The 18,993-nt window shown below is 41.4% G+C and overlaps 1 protein-coding gene and 1 long non-coding RNA gene across 4 annotated transcripts in view; one reads left to right on the forward strand and one right to left on the reverse strand.

The window, feature by feature from the left end:
* NFATC2 (nuclear factor of activated T cells 2) overlaps positions 1-18,993 on the forward strand; it is a 99,008-nt gene that overhangs the window by 48,132 nt on the left and 31,883 nt on the right. Inside the window, exons 7-8 of the mRNA XM_067554230.1 lie at positions 17,781-17,836; positions 18,546-18,672. Coding sequence (XP_067410331.1) covers positions 17,781-17,836; positions 18,546-18,672 — 183 coding nt within the window. The remainder of the gene's footprint in view (positions 1-17,780; positions 17,837-18,545; positions 18,673-18,993) is intronic.
* LOC137157086 (uncharacterized) overlaps positions 1-18,993 on the reverse strand; it is a 158,340-nt gene that overhangs the window by 381 nt on the left and 138,966 nt on the right. For 2 of the 3 annotated variants that reach the window (XR_010920994.1, XR_010920995.1), the window contains exon 4: positions 16,425-18,597. This is a non-coding gene — a long non-coding RNA (uncharacterized lncRNA). Of the gene's footprint in view, positions 1-16,424; positions 18,598-18,993 lie in introns of those variants that run through there. The other variant, XR_010920996.1, reaches the window with a different exon arrangement.

Here is an 18,993-nt window from a genome sequence, read left to right on the forward strand (position 1 = left end):
TCACTTTTGCACAGCCCTTGTTGTAGTCCAACCAAGCTGATCTTGCTTTTGATTCAAAACTTTTATCATATTAATATGCATGTTATTGACTCAGAAACTGATTCTGGAAGGTACTGACTGAGGGTATGTCTATACAGCGATAAAAGCCCTCTAGCATGGCTGCAGCTGGCCTGGGTCAGCTGACTCGGACTGCAGGGCCCATGCTGCATGGCTATAAAATTGCAATGTAGATATTTGGGCTCAGACGAGAGCCCAGGATCTGAAACCCCGTAAGGGTGGAGGGTCTCAGAACCTGGACTCCCACCCCAGCCCAAATGGCTACATTGCAATTGTTAGCCCTGCAGCCTGTGCCCTATGAGCCCAAGTCAGCTGACCTGGGCTCTGACATTCAGTGCCACGGGTTTTTTATGACAGTGTAGACATTCCCTCAGTGTTTCTAGAGGTTCTGAGCACCCTTTGTTTCACCTGTCAACAGTGCTCAGCACCTTGCAGGATCTGACCCTAAATTCAGCATGTCTCCCTAAAAAATGTCAGCAAAATTTGCATTTTGTATGCCCAAAACCCACATTTGCATGCACAAATACAGATTTACATATGCATGCGCAAAATTGATTATTTCCCAAAGGTTGCCATCAGAAGTAATGTGCACCTGTTTTCAGTGTGCAGCTACACAAATCTAGTCTATATAAACACATTCAGCTATTTGCACTTTCACAATGACCTTATTTGTGTGCATCGCTAGATCTGCAGGTGAAAATCAGACTTGCAGCTGAACTTCTAAGGTATTTCAGAAGCTGGCCCCAAGTGAGGAATTAACAGAAGGAACAGATGAACTCTTAAATGTCAGTAGCAAAAAAAAAAAAGCAAAACCCTAAAAACAAAACTTTATTTAATCTATCTATCTAGGGAAGAATTCCCCCACCTTCCTTCAATAACTTCACATGCAAATAGTATTGTTTCTTTAAAACCACGTATATTTTCAGAGTTTTCCAGGCAGCCTTAGTGACTCTTGCGGAAACACCTAGCAGAACACACAGTTCAGGTTGCAATTTACAATTGTTATATGTTTGATACGTCTTTCTCCTCCTCCTCCCTCCCTCTTCCCCCGCCACCTTTATCTTGCCTGTTTAGGGCTTGTTTACAAGGCGAGGGTAATATGCTTGACAGGGGTGTGATTTCTAAAGCGCACTAATCAATTGCAGGTTGGTTGGTCAGTGTAGACCCAGCCGCTGTGCACCACAAGCTCCCTAGTGCACTTTAACATAACACTGTGTGCTTAGTGCAGCCCAGCAGGGCCTACCTGGACCAGTGAATGTGCTGTACATTAGTGCGCTTTAGCAATCACATCCCTGTAATGCACATTACCCCACTGTGTAGACAAGTCCTTAGATAGCCCCTGCCTCTATGAGCATACAGTCTGTTACACATTTTTACAGTGCCTGGTCCTGGTTTGGAACCTTTAAATGTTGTCAGAATGAAAATAACGATAGTTACTGCAGGGTTTTTAGTTTCCTAGAGTCATCCTTACTATCCTTGCTAATCACTCCTTACTATGTGTTTATAATGGCATGTCAATGATAAGAATCGGTAACCCTTTGATTTCTGATCCAAAGAATATCTGACCTCAGAAAATATATTCAGCACGGTCTAATGGTTTTAAGCAAGGTAGCACAAATCCAGACTACCATATTTACAGGGGGACATGCAAACAAATGCATTCTGCTGTTGTTAGTTACCTCTTTTCCCAGAAACGAACCTTGTTCCTGTTCTGATTACATATGCATGAACTCATCTCATCCCACCTATCTAAGCAGTACATGTACTATGCTACATTTTTTCTTGTTCTTAGAAAAAAGACCTTTATTATTTTTACAAATGGTCTAGATTTGGAAAACTTACCGTACAGTAGATTTGACTTTTATGTTTTAAACTGTGCACTGCATAAGAATAATAATGAAGTCTAACAGAATACAGCCCCTTTCATCCAAGGATCACAAAGCGCTTTACAAATGTAAAGGCCCGAATCTGCCACCTGTACTCATGTTGATTTCACTAGGACTAGTTGAGGAGTAATGGATTCCTGAACAAGGGGCAAAGAAGGCAGAATCTGTCCCTTTTTAATTAAGGTTTGCAATGCCCTTGGATGATAAGATACATAATGTTGTTCCCATTTTACAGTTGGGAAAACTGAGGCATGGAGAGATTATGTGATGTGCCCAAGGCCTCACAGAAGGAACTGGGCTTGGGACACTTGAGCATTTTATAATTTTAATAAAACATTTATTATTAAATGATAGTTGTCTTTTTGGGGGGTGGGAGGGGAACGAAGGTGAGGGCCAGTAATTGCCAAATACAGACAATTTTTTTTTTAAAAGTGAGGCTGGCCTCAGTTGCTCCACACACCATCAGAAAGTGTTGCTATTTAGTGGTGAGATCAGTGGTCTATCCAATCCTTCCTTGGAACGTTTAAGGCTTAGATGAGCTGATCTATAGTCAAAGCAATTTCTTGGCATACCTTATTTCTGATCAGGCCTTCATGTTAGTTCTTTCCCTGATGTGCTGCCATTGTTCTGTCACTGCCAGTGAATTGTTAGGGTGTATTGAGAACATGTTTGGTAGCATAGCACCGCTAGCCGTTTTGGGGTGGATAAAGGAGGTTAATGGCACCTTATAATGCTATTTTGAAGCAACATCTGAAATGTCCTGTCCCCATTTCCATAGCACTTCCAGAGAAATCTCTGACCAAAATGGATGTTAGTGAAACAAACTAGAGTTCTGTCCACATGAAATCTAAGGTCAACTACTCTAAGAAGAATAAACACCTAAATTCAGTCTGAGATTGATGTTTTCAACGTGGGATGATCCCCATCCATCAGACTGTGGAACACTATGTAACGCCATCTGAATGGCATTGCATGGACTTGCTATTAGAGAGAGAATATGAGCACAGTTAATGGAGATGGTGTGTGGGTAGTGGTAGAACATATGCCTTCCAAACAACAACAGAATATAGTGAGATTAAAAATCTTTCCAGTACAGTGTATCATTTTTACAAGCTGACTGAACAAAGTCTGTTTAATAACAGAGCAAAAATATAGCTCATATCTTCATAGCTAACCCGAAGCCAATGATGTTGAGATTAATTTTGATCTGGTTCAGCAAATGCCTTAATTTTTGCCACGTGTACCTTCCAATAGCAGGATGTAGGGAATATCAGTCCAAGAAGAGGGGAAGGATAGGATTCTTGTGGTTAAGGCACTGGATGGGAAGGTGGAGGATGATTCTGTTCCCAGCTAGTTGAAACTAGTGGGTGCTACAGGTGCTCAGCACCTCTGATAGTCAGGGCCTCTGTGACTCAGTTTCCTTATCTATAAAATGGGGATTATTATTATTATAAATAATTACTTACATTACTGTATCAACGAGGAGCTCCAATGATGGACCTAGACCCCACTGTGCTAGGTGCTGTACAAACATAGAACAAAAGGAGGGTCCCTGCCCCCAAAGAATTCACAGTCTAAGTATAAGACAAGAGACAGCAGGTGGAACTAGACAGACAGGAGAGCACAAGGAAACAATGAGAGGGATGATGCACTTTCCTGCTGCAGAGGGAGGTTGTAAACCCTAATTTATTCATGATTATACCAGTATTTGAGATCCTTGGGTGCAAGGCGCTGGAGAAACACTAAGAATTTTTTTGGAAAGGAGTAGCTGGGTTGCTGCAGCTCTGATCTGCAGGCTGCCTTATAAGAAACACGGATAAGCTGCTCAGAAGCAAACAAATCCAAAATAAACCTGTGATAGGTGGGTCGTGCATCTTCCTGGCAACCTGTCATTGTTGCTTCCTCGTTCAGACAGCTAAGTGAGCCCATGCAAGGATTGCATCTTTGTGAAGGAGGGAAGATGCACCAGCACACAGGGAAAGCATAATTATTTCTGGGTTTCACCTTATGAACTCATGGGCCTTGCCCACATGAGGAAATTTTACAAAACACTTCCCACTATAGTGGCCACAGTTTCATCTTCATCGGTGGTAACAAGGGTGATTAGCGTAAACAAGGCACTAGCGTGCATGGGCGTTTAAATACTGTACAATGTGTGCATCTTCTCTGAACAGGCTTAGATGACGAAATCCTTAAAAGGTGAAGTTTCAGTCCGCCCTAGCAATCCAGCTGTCATGACTGTAATTAGACCAGCGGGGGTGATGATCAGAATTTTTTTTGGCAAAGAGTCTAGCATAGACATCTCCACGCAGCAAGAAATTTTAACGAACCTTTTTCTGCTCTGAATCTCAGATTTGCTCAAACTGACAATTTTGAACTGGATTGCAAACTCTCCAGAATCTAGGTTTGTTTGGATCTGGGATCAAAAGGCCAATCTCTTCACTGAACTGAGAACTGAGGATTTCTGACATGATGTGCAATAAGAAACAGAGACAAAGTGCTATTAAAGCGTTTAATGATAAATGAAACTTGACCCTCGAAACTGAAAACTTAAATTTGCCATTCCTGAGTTGACCTTTCAATTTCCTCTTTGGATTTGACAGACAACTCAACATTCATCATTAGAGAAATGGAACTACCCATATTTGTTACTAACATACCACATGCCGTTAGGAACAATGGTAAATGTTATTGATGTGGATTTTGTGTACAGACTGTTTCATTGCCTCAAAGAAGGCACTATAGATTTTTTTTCCTGGGCAACTCATTAGATGGTAGGTTGAAACATTCTGGGCTGGCATTGTTAAAATAACTGGTGCTTGCTCTTTTGTACTGACCACAACACAAATTGATGAACTCACTAATCAACACTCTAGAAGAGACTGTTGTTTTAAGACTGGCACAGGAAATGGTAGCAGGAAGTAAACTTCAGGGGCTGGGCGCTAAGTAGCTTGTATGTTAGCAGTTGGATAAAGCACTTGCATTTGAGAAGTCGATGTAAAAACATAGTGCACTTTATTAAAGCTATCTGTGGATAATGCATGATGTTAAGCACTGTAGTCTTGAGCTCCAACCAAGACTTTCATTAAGCAGTCGTCTCAAAACTAAGGGCCAGATCCTCAGCTGGTGTAAGTCATTATAGCTTAGTGAGGTTAATGGAGCTATACTGATTTACATCAGCTAAGAATCTGGCCAAAAGTGGGTGAAGTTTTGCACCTGGTTCCCACTCAAGTAAATATAACAATTGGGTCTATAAAACTTGATAAGGGAGCAAGTGATTCTGTAAATCAGAATTAACTTTCTGAGGCAAAATTGTTCTTTTATCTTCAGCGCAGTAGAGGAGGGCTCCAATGTCAAAAACGGGTTTCTAACATCCTGAAATTCAAGGTTGTCCATGGTTTGGTTGAGGCCTAGATCTTACCAGTAAAAACTATATTAAAAAAGTTCTGGAATTTCCCTTTTAGATTTATTTGAATTACCATGTAGTAATTTGGAAATTACATGCCTTCAGTTGCGTTGTATTTACTCGCCATTTTGTGTGCTGGTTACTGTTGCTTTCTGCAAGTGGTAGAAAAGCTTCATGTTTCTCTGGGAGAACTGTACATATGCACAGTGTTCTCCTTTGCCAAGCTCTTATGGCAGCCACATAGACCTCATGAATCATCTGTAGGACAATGCAGGAGGTGGAAGAAAAACCCAAATGGAAAGTGTACGTCTTTGGTAGCTATGCAGATGTTCACAGGGAGCTTCTCCCAAGTGTAGGGGGCAGCATGGGAGAAAACACAAAGATGTTTTTTTGTTTGAAAATTTAACAAGTGGGCAATGGAGTCTGGCATCCCGGGCTGATCAGAGTCAAACATCAACAGCTCAGTAGTGAATTACCAATTACAGGTAGGGTGGATATTGGCTATGAAAGGCCTTGAATGTGAATACAAGCAACTTGTGTTTGACGTGACAGAGAGAGACGAGAGCCTGTGGAGTTATTCAAAGAGAGAGGTGCCTTGACCACAGCAACAGGTTAGGAAAACAATCTTGGCAGCAGCATTCTGAATGGACAAGAGCAGGGCAAAACTGTACTTGGCTGGGCCAGAGAGAAGGATGGTTCAGTAATTGACACACAAGATGATGAAGAGTCTGGCTGAGTGTTTTAGTTGTGTGGATGGATAAGAAAGGCCATAACTTAGAGATGGCATAGCCTTGATGTGAGGATCTAGCAAGAGGTCTGACTTGAAGATGATGCTCAGGTTACAGGCCTGTGTGACAGGATGGTGATGTTGTCCCTAGTGATCAAGAAAGGTAGTCAGGAGTGTTTCGGGGGGGAAGCTCTGTTTTAGCTATGCTTAACTTGAGCTGGTGGCTAGATATCTACAAGATGTGAGAGATTTTTGGGGGTACAGCTGTCAACGAAGCTACTGTAATTGGTCATTTGCACATATATCTGTGCTTCTAATTTGTGTGAGCAAGTCCCTGATTGCATAGACAAAATGGGTGATTGCATGTTCAAATGTGCCTAATAAATCATCCATGCTCCATTTGCCTGTTTTGCACAAGGTAATTATGCCTGCACACATAGCTAGGCATGCAAATGTGCAAGCCAAAGTTTTTTGAATACCCATCCCTCACTGGCCTCTAATAATAAACAACTGAGTTCACTTGCACTATTTCTTGTGCTGATTTCTAACAATGCCAGCACAGCCTCCACCACACCCAGCAATACACTGACACTGGACAAGTGCTTCCAGTTCTCAGAAACATATCACTGCAGTTGTAAAAATAACAGATTTTGCAGCAATTTTCCCCTCAAAGGCTGTGCTCTTTAAATATTCCTGCAGAATATCATTGGAAGCAGATGAACTTAGGGACGCTTTCTATTGTTTGGCATTTCTCCTCTAAAGAACAATTATTGTTTATAGAGTAAAATAAACTGGCTTTAATGATGCTGTCAATCCTAATGAAATACAATATATGCTGCTGTCTATAACAGTTTAAAGGAAACGATGGCTTTTATAATCTCATCATCTAGTTGGGGAAATGTGTCGATTGCCAATATATATTTTAAAATGTAGTTAAAATGAACAATTGCTGATCAGATAAGCAAAGCTGAATCTTTAACTCTCTCTTCACTTGGAGCCTGACATCTAGTGGTGCTGAGGACCCTCAGTTCCAGCTGAAGTCAGTGGGAACAGCGAGTGCTCAGTACTTCTGAAAATCAAGCCTAAAAATCACTGAATGCAGCCAGAAAAGCGGGGAACACCTCATTTTTAATGGGAGTTCAGAGTCCTCAGCATCTCAGAGTGTCAAGTCTTATAGCTTTATAATGCCAGGTTGCAATGGGAAATAAGAGAGTACAGAACCCATGAAAAGTCAGAAACTAAACATAATGGCACCCTGAGGACAACATTTTTGGTGGAGCTTTAGCTGCACATGTGCACATCAAGGGCTAAATCCTGTTGCGCAGATCCAGCTCCCATTGAATCCAAATGAGTGCAGAAGGCGTTGCTCTTAAAATCTGGCCTGAGTTTAGGCCACTTCTGGAAATGCCCTTCTGTGCTTTGCTGAAGCTTGCATGCTGTTTAGTGAAATACAGTTTTGCCAGTGCCTTGCCAGAATGTGCATTCTACAGTCCATACCTGCTAACATCCTTTAATTTAAATACACACACTCGCGCTTGCATAGATTGTCATATATGTGCATAAATTCAGGCATGAACTACTAGAAACACATGCCCTCCTAGTGCTAAAGTATTACTTTCACAACGCTAGCCTACTGGAATAATTGCATGCATTTCCATGCCATTTGCAGTTATTTATATTGCAGTAGTGACTATGAGCCCCAGTCAAGGTCAGGGCTCCCTTGTGCTAGGCGCTGCACAGACAAGAATAAAGAAGATGCTGCCTGCCTGAGAGCAATGTTCCTTTTCCCTTTTTCATGGTGCCACCTCTAAAGTAGGTGAGAAACAGAGGAACAGTTACCTTCAAATAATCCACCCAGTTTATTACTGATCACTCAATTCACATCAAAAACATCAAAGGGAAATACAAAAATGTCAGGCCATTTTCAACAACTGTAATGTTGGATTTAATGACACTGTAGAAAATTAAGGGATTCACAATAATGCACTTCCATTTCTCCCCATCAACAGGTTTAATTTCTGACCCCAGAAAACAACCTGTAGAATTTCAAGGAAACTCCAGTAAATATTCACAGCAAATTTCAAACCCAAATGAGTTTGAACTGGGAAAATCTAAATGTTGAGAGCAGCCAGAGCAACAGAACATGATTTAAAGAGACAATTAGAGTTTAACCACACACACACACACGCACACACACACCCCACTCTCTGATTTCGTAAGAATCTCACCATGTGCATGCACATACACCATTTTCTGTTTCCTCTCTCAATATATTCCTGCAGAGTAGTGGGATGGTTCAGGGGAATAACTGATACTTCTCTGTGCTGGGAGTCCCGGCTACTTTTTACATTAGTTAATGGTGACCGACTGCCTTACAAGTTAATCTCCTCTCCTTTCGGCTTGCAGTCCACCAAAGAAAAATGTCGGCAGAGTTGACAGTAGAGCCCAGAGCCCAGCTGGTACGTGTTGCTCCCATAAGAGGTCAGGTTGCAGCACACACTGTAGAGGGCAGTGCTTTGGGTAAAGAAAGACAAAGGTGCCTTGATAAATCCCAGTGCTTGTCCATTTGGCTGAAGAGTAGCATCAGCCATCAACATGCCTTTTATCGGCCTTCATGGCAGCTTAAAGTTTGTCTTTTTTCTGTTGAGCAGACTGGAAGTTTCATTGGTAAATGGAACTTTCTCCTTTTCTCAATTTAACAGTTGCTGAGTGCATTGCCAGCCTGCCTAGCTGCAAGCTCTAGCCCGGATGTGATGATTAGCAACCCACGCGTTCTCACTTGGGAAGTTGTCAGATGTTAAATTAGGGATCCCCCAAAACCCCACTGCAAAATTGGAAAACAATCTAAGGATACATTCACCAAATATATATATTTAGTTTTGAAAAAGGTAGCTGAGTTGCCATAGCTGTGAGAGATTCATGGAGACAGGGTGGAATCGAGTGTTTTGGAAGGTTTCCCCGCATGACACAAGGTTTTGGAATTTTACAGCTGGTAAATCCTTATTAACACAGGCAGCCACTACCGGCTTGGATTCTCTGGCTCACACTGCTTACTATGGAGGTTCTGAGTGGAAGCAGGCCTGTTCCTGATTATTCAGCTTTGAAAGCTAATTGTTTAAAGAGAATCTATTTTTTAAATGAAATTTCTTGGAATAAACAAAAGGCAGCGAGAGAAGCGCCCATCACCTGTTGAAAGCAAATTAATCGTATAAAAAGCTGGCGTGGGCAGTGGAATTCCCTATTCTCCCACTTAGTCATCACATCCTGGTGTGACTCATTTTATTATATAGAGGTTCCCAGTGGTTTTATTTTGAGTGGAGCTTTTGTTTAATAAAATATATAAATATATGTATAATATATATTTCTTTTATAAAAAAACCTAAGTATATTTCCATGAATCGGCATAAGGAATTATTTGGAACAGCTCTGGAACTCCAATCCGCCCCTGCTGTCTCACTACTCAACTACTGTATTTGTTTCATTTCAACTCAAGTCGAATTCTTTAAACAATAGACTTGGGGACAACTCCTCTAGACTTGCTCTCGCTGTGCCAAATGGCAGATTTGGGGTGGGACTGAGGGATGGATGACTAATTCGCTGGCCTTTTACCTCCCAGACCCTGACATGTATCTTTGGCCTTGGTGACTCAAACCCAAGTCCTCAGTGAAATGAAAGCACTGGCTTCAGTTCACCATGAACACATTTTAATTAGCTGCAATGGGGTCTTGATCCCAAAATAAAAAACAAAAGAAAAAACCTCACAGCATTCAACCCTTATAAAGAATTAAATAGCCCTCATTGTATGAGCTCTAAATGTGTTCAAGCTGCAGTCACTCTAATGTTTGAGAATTACCTCTAAATGGAAGCTCCTGTGGGGGCACTGCCTAGGGCCACATTATGAACTCAGTTTCAGTAGTGTGAATCAGAGTAACTCCACTGGCTGAGATCAGATGCCATCCCCTAAAAGTGTCTCTCAGGAAGTTTCTGAACATTCCATAAGTGGAGTCTGTTTCTTTGGAACAGTGAAGTTGTGATATATTTTTGTTCTCGGGGCCTCTTGAACAATTTTCTGGGCTCTTCTCTCTGGGTGCTATCGCTTGCTGATAAAAAGAGGGACGTAAATCTCCGTGCATTTTGGAAGATCTTCCAAGAAGCACTGTGAATCGCTGAGCCCAGATGGAACTCTGTACAGGAGTTGAGTGATGATGCAACTGTCCTACCAGCCATGCTAAATTTCTTTTAGGAGTTGAAGTGGGCTTCTTGTGAGATGAAAAGTCAACAGTTTGTCCATTAAATAATTTGTGTGATCCTCAAAAGGCAACATACATTTGCCTTTGAAAAATCACTTACCGGCTGCTATAGAATCCACAGAATCATACAGTTAGTCTTCAGTCTGTGAGAACTGTGAAGAGAATTTCCTGAACGCCTCAATCCATCAGTCACGGCAGCTCAACTAAGGCAGAAAGCTCATTTCCCTGCTAGTTAACAATCCCAAAGTAATGAGTAAGAGATCGTGAATAATATTTAAAGGCTGTAACTGGTTTGAGAAAACTTAGCTGGCTAATTAAGAAAAGCAACTACAAGGGAACTGCAGAGGATCATGCAAAGTTTTCCTAATACAGATTGACACTTTGATTTCCCCCAAAGTTTGAAGCAAGACTTTTGGTATGATGATGGTTTGGGCTAGAAAGGGTAGAATTACATTCTTCTAACAACTCATTCATTCCTGCAGAGAGTGCTGACACAATCAGATCTCTCATCAGGGCTTAGTGCTAAAGCTCACAGCCCCGAAGCAGTACAAAAATCAGCTATTTCCTGAACATTTCACTGAGCTGCAGTGTTATAGACTTGCCAATTAAGACAAACCATGAAATGAACATATACAGGGAACCACACCGGTAACACTCCAGAAGTCGGCTATCAAGGCCACTATGGCTTAGAGGTCTAAATCCAGCCACATTTACCTTCTTTAGTTGATCTGCTGGCCCTTCAGCTATGGAGTCTGAATTCTATAGATAGAATCCTCACACAGAATTCAAGAGACTCTGCTCATTTGGACCCTGGCAATGAGCTGGCTTGGAGCTGGCCTCATCTACCATCTCTTTGGGTAGTCATGGTAATGTGTTTTCAACTGGGTGTCCTTTCAGGGATAGATCAGCCATTGATTTTAGGTGATAGGGCACACAGGCTTTTCATTGCCACTCTCATTTGCTTATGAAGACTTAGTAAAAATTATGATAAAGGGGTGAAAAAATCATTAAAGTAGGTTTAGCTACAGTGCGTTATTTCCCCTTTATTAGGAATGGTTATACAAGTTCAGAAACAAACTCCTACCAAACTTTCATCAGACTGTAGAACTGAATAGATTTCAAAGGTTCTGAAATGCTCAGATACATTTTCCACCACCACCCTCCACTTTAAGTTACCTTCTGTGGCTCTGGGTCCAAATTTTAGGTCAGGATCTGTAATCCACTCTGGATACCTATGTGCACAATAATCATTGGTGATTTTGGAAAGCATGCCAGTCCTCTTCTGGGTCAACTGGGCTGTTCAGTGCAGTGCAGAAACCCATTCTGAAGGCTTGTCGCTGCTCTTCTGCAGCCTCCTTCTTTCAATACACAGTTGGAAAAGTTTTGAAGTTGGAGAAGTATCCAGCGATGTGATGTGTTATACACATATTCTGGGGGTAAATTATCTGCTAGGCTGAGGCCCACTTTTCTCTGTTAGCAAGCAGAGATACAACTGAAAATTTGTTTCTATCTAATGCATGGGTAGAGCATGATTATGCTATCTAAACACTATGCAATTCCTCACAGTACCGACATTGGGTATTTTGTTCAGTGGGGAAGAAATCTACTTACATCCAGCTATAAAAATAGGCTCGGGAGAATTCAATTTTTATTTTTTTCTAATTTCAACAGATAATATTGATATTCTTTTAAGCCTTTTTGCAATTTTTATTAATTTAAATTTTCACAGTTGCAGGACATTATGCGGGGAGGATTATAAAAGAGAGGGGGTCAGAAAATAATTATTTCATTACAGTAGACATTGAGATTCAAAAAGTTAAAACTTTATGGGCCACTAATGGGCCTAAGAGTGGCATCTCTGTTTCACATTTTGTGCTGATTTTCAGTTACTTTTCTGGGTATGCACAATTCAAAGGGTTTTTTTTAATTGTTATTGTTATGAAAAATAGGTTAAAGTGAGATTCTTTTTAATGAACGCAGCCATTAATGCATGGCCTCATCTCCTCTCCCAGAAGCTCACTCCACTGATAGTATCCATGGGGTTAAGGAAAAAGCAAATATTGACTATCTAAAATTAGGGTTTGTATGTTCATGACTATAAAAGAAAAGCCTGCAAGACAGATGGAGCACACCACATGATATTTAAACCTAAAGGTCAGTGCATGAGTTGCAAAATGTTTATATTCAACTGTTTTTCAGTGCTTAAAGAACAGGAATTGTCGCGGGTGACAGATCTGGTAGGAAAATGTTTGACTGCGGTGGGCATAGATACATCCATGTAGAAGAATCCGTCATCATTAGAATGATAACCCCAAAATAAATACAGTCCTTGTTTACTTGACGTTTGGCTCGTTCTCACTCTTAATGCCCATGGACTTTGAACTCAGTCTAAACATCATCTGACTTTTATGCCTGGATTCATTAGGTTTCAGTGGCTCAATCATTAAATCAAATCAAATGTTGATGTGTTTTGCGTATGCTTCACAGGCCTCTTGAGTACTGAATATGACTCTGAGGCCTACGTTGCCTTTGTTTTATGCATTGCTGATGGATAAAGTTCTCTGATTGTAGTATTTCTGTGCCAAGGTAACTGTGTTATATAAACACTGGGATACAGCACATGGTCTAAGATGATCATATTTTGTAATGAGAAAGAATAGTGTCAAAAGTACCATTTAGTTGCCTTCATTGTTATTAGCAGTTATATTGCATTGTTTGGATGACTCAAAGTTACATGCATATGCCTGATAGCTCTGAGGGTTAGTTAATGAACTGTTTAACCCATGCAGCTCTGAGGGTAAGAATAGCTCCTAGACTTATTGCTAGAAATATACCAGTCAGCTTTTGGTTTTACAAATGGGATTTTCTTGGCTAATTTGACATATCCTAATTCCAAACTCCATTCCAAATTCAAGAATTTATAGTACTTAATCTATGTCAGCAAAATCTCATAACAGTTCATAAACTCCACTGCCAGATGTGTCAAACAAGCCTCTACCCTTTATCTTTTCCAAAGATGTCATTTTAAGTACTGCCTGGAACAATGAGTGCCAATGTCAAACGGTCAAAAATGAAAAATAATTGAATTTCCACTTTTCACAAGTAACACGTAAGTGGTACAGGAGAACCTCAGAGTTACAAACACCAGAGTTACAAACTGATTAGTCAACCACACACCTCATTGGGAATCGGAAGTACTCAATCAGGCAGCAGCAGAGACAAAACAAAAAACAAAACAAAAAGAGCAAATACAGTACAGTACTGTGTTAATAAGGCAACTGCTTCTGTGCTGGTTTCATTTAAATTCAGATGGTTAAAAGCAGCATTTTTCTTCTGCATAGCAAAGTTTCAAAGCTGTATTATGTCAATGTCCAATTGTAAACTTTTGAAAGAACCCTAATGTTTTGTTCAGAGGTACGAACAACCTCCCTTCCTGTGATGTTTGTAACTGAGGCTCTGCTGAGGACTACAAGGGCTGGAATAGCAAGTGCATCTGCCTTTGAGACAGTGGCAGTAATATGGAGAACCAGGGGACTGTAGTAAGAGGAGGTTTTGCAGGTCGAGAGTTGAGGTTCTCTGGCGGAGCTGGGTGGAGACCCAGGTCTAGGAGAGCAGAAGGTGCTTTGGCAGGGTGGTGCATGGGACCATGCGCTACAGCAGGTGAAAAGTGAAGTGCATCACCAGATCAGTGTAAGCAACATTGCAAAGTGTCTGCCTCCGGCTGTGCTTTTCAACAGCTTTAACCCCAGCCTTCAACTCCTTGAACAGCAAAAAAAATCCCCAGTCAACTCCTAATTTATTTATTTATAAATTATTTTACTGTAAGATATTTTTTGCTCCTGATCTCCTCCTTCTCTCACATTCATAGGAATCTCAATAAGAATCTCTTTGGTATTTGATTCATGAGGAATTCTTAATAGCTAGTATGATGGCCTGTCACCATAATGATCAGCTACAAAGGGAATCCTTCAGTAAGTGCTGCTTTTTCAGCCGAGATGCCCTTGTTTTTCCTGGAGTAAACCCAGAGTTGCCACCAAAAAAAAAAAAAAAAGTGTTTTCATTTCCACTGACTCTATAGGTTTCAGCAGTAAGTGTATTAATAGGAGCATAGCTTAACCTGTGACAACAGAGGCCAAAATAAATGCTCATTATTAAAACCCTGGAATCCTCTCCATTAATTCACACAGCGGTCCTCTGGGATGTTAGGGCTAAGCAGCAAATCAGGTGAGAGGCTTGCAGGCTTTAATTACAACTTCTTTGTGCTGTTTATGGTGTGTTAGCATACATAGAAGAGACGACTGACTCATTTTGGAGGAACTGAAATGCTCAGTACTAAAAGGAAATTATTCGGTATTTTCTTCCGGTACAGTCACCAAAAAAACAATGCGAGGGGGTGTTAAAGGTGAAAGTAAGCAAGAAAATGTCAGCGCCTAGCCCCAGATTTTCATAACCTAAGCATATCTGCATTGCCAATGTGTGCTGCAGTGGTTGTGCAGGCATTTGTGTTTGATTGTACAGGCAAGTAACGGAGTATCGAACTGGGCATTTGTGCATGCTATTGCTGTGATTGTTCAGAGTCTCCTGGTGACTGGGTGTGCAGTTCTGAAAATCTGGGCCCCCAGATATTAGACAAAGGGGTCAATTGTGTCTTTTGGCACAGTTTAGAGTTAGGGGCAGTGCATAAACTCTACAACCTCAGGAGTAGTCCCAGAAGGGACCGTGACTCAGAGACACGCTAAGTCACAATTCCTCCCGACACCTCCTTGCTGCAGGAGAGAGGAGGGAGACAGTGGTTTACTGCTCACTTGTAACAGTAGTAAACTGCTACACATTGCTTGCATTGCCTCCGCTACTCTGACCAGTGAGTGGGGTGGGTGGAGCTAAGTCTCCAGCCATCCGCAATCTCTATCCACTCCCCACTGCAGGGAGGGAGGAAGTGGGTGAGTGCACCCAGACCCAGATAGCCCTTAGAATGGATGTAAGGGGGATTCTTTCTCCCTCCTTCAGAGGCAGTTTGAGTCACAGCCTTGCCAGGATACTAATTCAGTAGCAGTAACATTTAGATTATGCCAACTCTAGTAATTCCATCTGGGCTACAAATCCCCCTGCACTTTCAACTGGATTGAGTATCCTTCACTTTCTGCTCTCCAGTATGCGCTATTAAACAGCAGACATTCCACCCCAGAGGTGGTTGCATTTCAGCAGTGGGTGAGCGACGCCCTATCCATCACTTATCTACCTCCCAAGAATGCTGACTTAATTACTTATTGTTGGTAAGTGCTTGGAGATCATTGGATGAAAGGCACTGTAGAAGAGCACCATACTAGGCCAAATTCATCCCTGATGGAAGCCAATGGAGTTACACTGGAATGAATGTGGCATGTTGTTGTTATTGCTACTTAGGGTATGTCTACACTTCAAACTGGAAGGTGTAAATTCCAGCAAGAGGAGACATACCTACATAGCTCTGATCCAGTTAGCGTGCTAAAAATAGAAGGATAGCAGCAGTGTTGCAAATGGTGGGAGGGGCTAGCCATCCTGAGTACACACTTAGCATCTTGAATGGGTACACACATCGGACGGTTAGCCCTTCACGCCACTCGGGCTATGCTCAAGCAAAGGTCTGGCTCCTGAAGTTGGAACTGACACCTTCCAGCTCAAGTGTAGACGCACCCCTCGAGACAAATGCTGTTCTCTCACATGGACATGCAAGGCCTGACATGCAGCATGAACAGTGTTTCCTCAGGAATTGAGATGATGGAAAAAGGGAGCAAACAGCCCATGTGGGGGGAACTGCACCCACTGTCCGTTACAGTGCAGAGTGCCCCCACCAGCTGTGCACTGCTCCCTGCTGAGGGTTGATATGCATGGGTCAGGCAGTATGCACAGTGCAGTGGTCCAAAGCATCCCATACCCAGCAGTAGCCTCCGTGGCTGGCAATAAGGGGTGCATTGGCCCCTGCTTATGAGTTGCAGGGAAGAAATGGACTAGACATCCACATGCAACTGTCATGTCTGTTCTCATTAGCCATGTGGAGTGGAAGACACAGAGAAAACAAAGCGCATAAATGGTGCAAAGTGCATTAAACAAAGCACAAACAAATCCCACACAATCTTCTTTCATTTTCCTTCATTCGTTGCTTCCATTTGGACCAGAAGCAGAAGTACCAATATAACGCAAGAGAGAGGCTGCTTTTGCAGAATTTCCAGGCAGCAGGAAAAATAAGTCTTATGAGAAGCAGTTTTCATTAGATTTCCATCCCAGTTGTGTAGACCCTAAGCATATGAATAAGCTCCAGGGAAATCTTCCAAGAGAACACTCAGCTAAGGGCTGAACTGCTGAAAGAGTTTTGGGTGTGATGGATTTATTGCTAATTAGAGCATAAATAGTAAATCCTCAATCCTTTATAGTTGGGTAACCCAGACAGTGTATGTCTATGGGAGTTCTTAGAAGTTTGGAGGAAAGCCATACTGAAGGTGCCTATCTAGCTAGAGGCCTATTTTTATTACTAGCTAGAGTAGATGGGTTGATAGACAACTATGGTGTCCAGTTAGGTTTCATGTTGTACATATCAGAAACTACTATGTATCAGGAAGAGGACACAAATAGCACAAAGAAATCAGCTGCCTTGTAACTGTCTTCCCAACTATGGTTATTAAAAAGCATAGGCAAAATAAAATAAAAGAAATTGATTAGTCTCTAATAATGATGTTCCCTCTTTCCCTTCACTTTTGGGTAATATTTTTTTCCTGTTTAAAAAAAATGCAGTAACAATTTGTCCCTCACTAGAGAAATCTGGGGGCTTTGATTTTCAGAAGTGCTGAGCACTCACAACACCAGGTGATTCAGTGGGAGCTGGGGGCACTCAGCCTCTCTGAAAAGCAAAGCCCCAGGTATCTCCATTTGAGCACTTAAAACCAGAGGTGAAAAATTAGGACTTATATTTCAATAAATGATAATTTTTTTTTAATCAGAAACCAACCCTCCAGTCAGAAATACGAAGGAAGGAAGATGAAGACTGGTGTGATCTTGTGGTTAAAACAAACAATGAAGATTCAACTGGGTTCTGCTGAGCCTCTGACTCACAGTATAGCTCTGGTCAAGTCATTTGACCTCCTGGTACCCTCAGTCAATCCTGCTGGCAGCAATCAGAGACTTGCTGAAAAGCAATGTGTTGAACATTCCTATTGTTTTCATATAAAGCATCAGAGGGGCCTCAATTCAGCAAAGCACTTACAAGTGTGCTTACCTTTAAGCATGTGCATAAATCTTTTCCTGTTCCGGAAAGTACTCAAGTACATGCTTACATTTAAATCCCATTGACTTCAGTTGGAACTAAGGATGTGCTTAAGTGCTCTGCTAAATTAGAGCCTTAATAAGAGTTTTGATCTTTTTTTAAAGTCAGGTTTTTGTTAATATTTTCCAGTAAGTTAATACTGTAATGTTACTTTTAGATGGTCAGCAAATCTGGGAAATGGAGGCTACAGTGGATAAAGATAAGAGCCAACCTGTAAGTATGCAAAATAATGTATGGCCTTTATTCCCAGCTTTTCAAATATATGCTGAGAGCATATTCTACAAGGTGCTGAGCACCTACAACTTCCATTGACTTCAGGGGAAGTCAAGGATGCTCAGACCTTTGCAGACTGGGACCGTTCATTTGAGTTGCTTTATTTACATTAAGGGCCTGATTCTGCAAGGTGTTGAGCAGCCTGGACTCCCATTGATATCAGTGGAACCTTACAGTATGTAATCAGCACCTTCTAGGATCCAGCCCTTATAGTGCAATGGGCCTTACCTGCTCCTAAAGAAGTGAATGGGACTAGAATGGGAACGGAGGTGGGATCAAATTGTACATAAGTAATAAATATATAGAATAATTACATTTCATGTTTATCAGGTACATAGGAGTAGATAAAGCACTGAAGCATTAATCACTGTTGTGTGTGTTCTATATTTAGCTGAGCTTCTCTCTTCAAGTTCAAGACAACATCAACAAGTGTCAGAGAGAATGTGACATTTAAAAACCAGTTTCTTAAAATCAGAAATCTTCCAGTCCTACCCACCTGCCTCTTCTTTCCCCACATCCTCCTGTTCAGAGTTGAACAGGAAAATTCCTTTTCCTTCCTCCAAGGATACTCCATGCAGTAATTGCCGAGAGCCTGCTGATCACTGGACTTCAGTTTCTAATGCAATGTTGTTGCCTTTCATTGTTTCAGAGCATGCTTTTTGTAGAGATACCAGAGTATCGTAACAAGCACATCCGTACACCTGTGAAAGTGAATTTCTATGTCATCAATGGGAAAAGAAAAAGAAGCCAGCCACAGCATTTTACCTATCATCCAGGTAATGCATAGGGCAGATTGGGCTACAATTTCTTACAAAGTAGGCTTTGTAGTCTGATACCTCATTCTCTTGTCATTAATTAAGCATTTGAATGTTTCTGATTTAATGCAGAGTCACTGTCAAATCACCAGTTGTTATTTGGTTTAAAGGTTGCATGTAATTGTGGAGGAGGAATATTTTTATATATGCATGTGCATATGTAAGGGAGCTTTACATCAGATGTCCAGGCAATGGGCAATAGGAGTTTGCAAATGACTTCAATGAGAGCAGGATCAGATTCTTATGTGCCCTGACCCTGTGCAAACAATGAGTATTACCTTG

The sequence above is a fragment of the Emydura macquarii genome, unplaced genomic scaffold, assembly GCF_026122565.2.
Source record: "Emydura macquarii macquarii isolate MOO-44397 ecotype Brisbane River unplaced genomic scaffold, CSIRO-AGI_Emac_v2 contig_1483, whole genome shotgun sequence".
In the NCBI taxonomy this organism is placed as follows: Eukaryota; Metazoa; Chordata; order Testudines; family Chelidae; genus Emydura; species Emydura macquarii.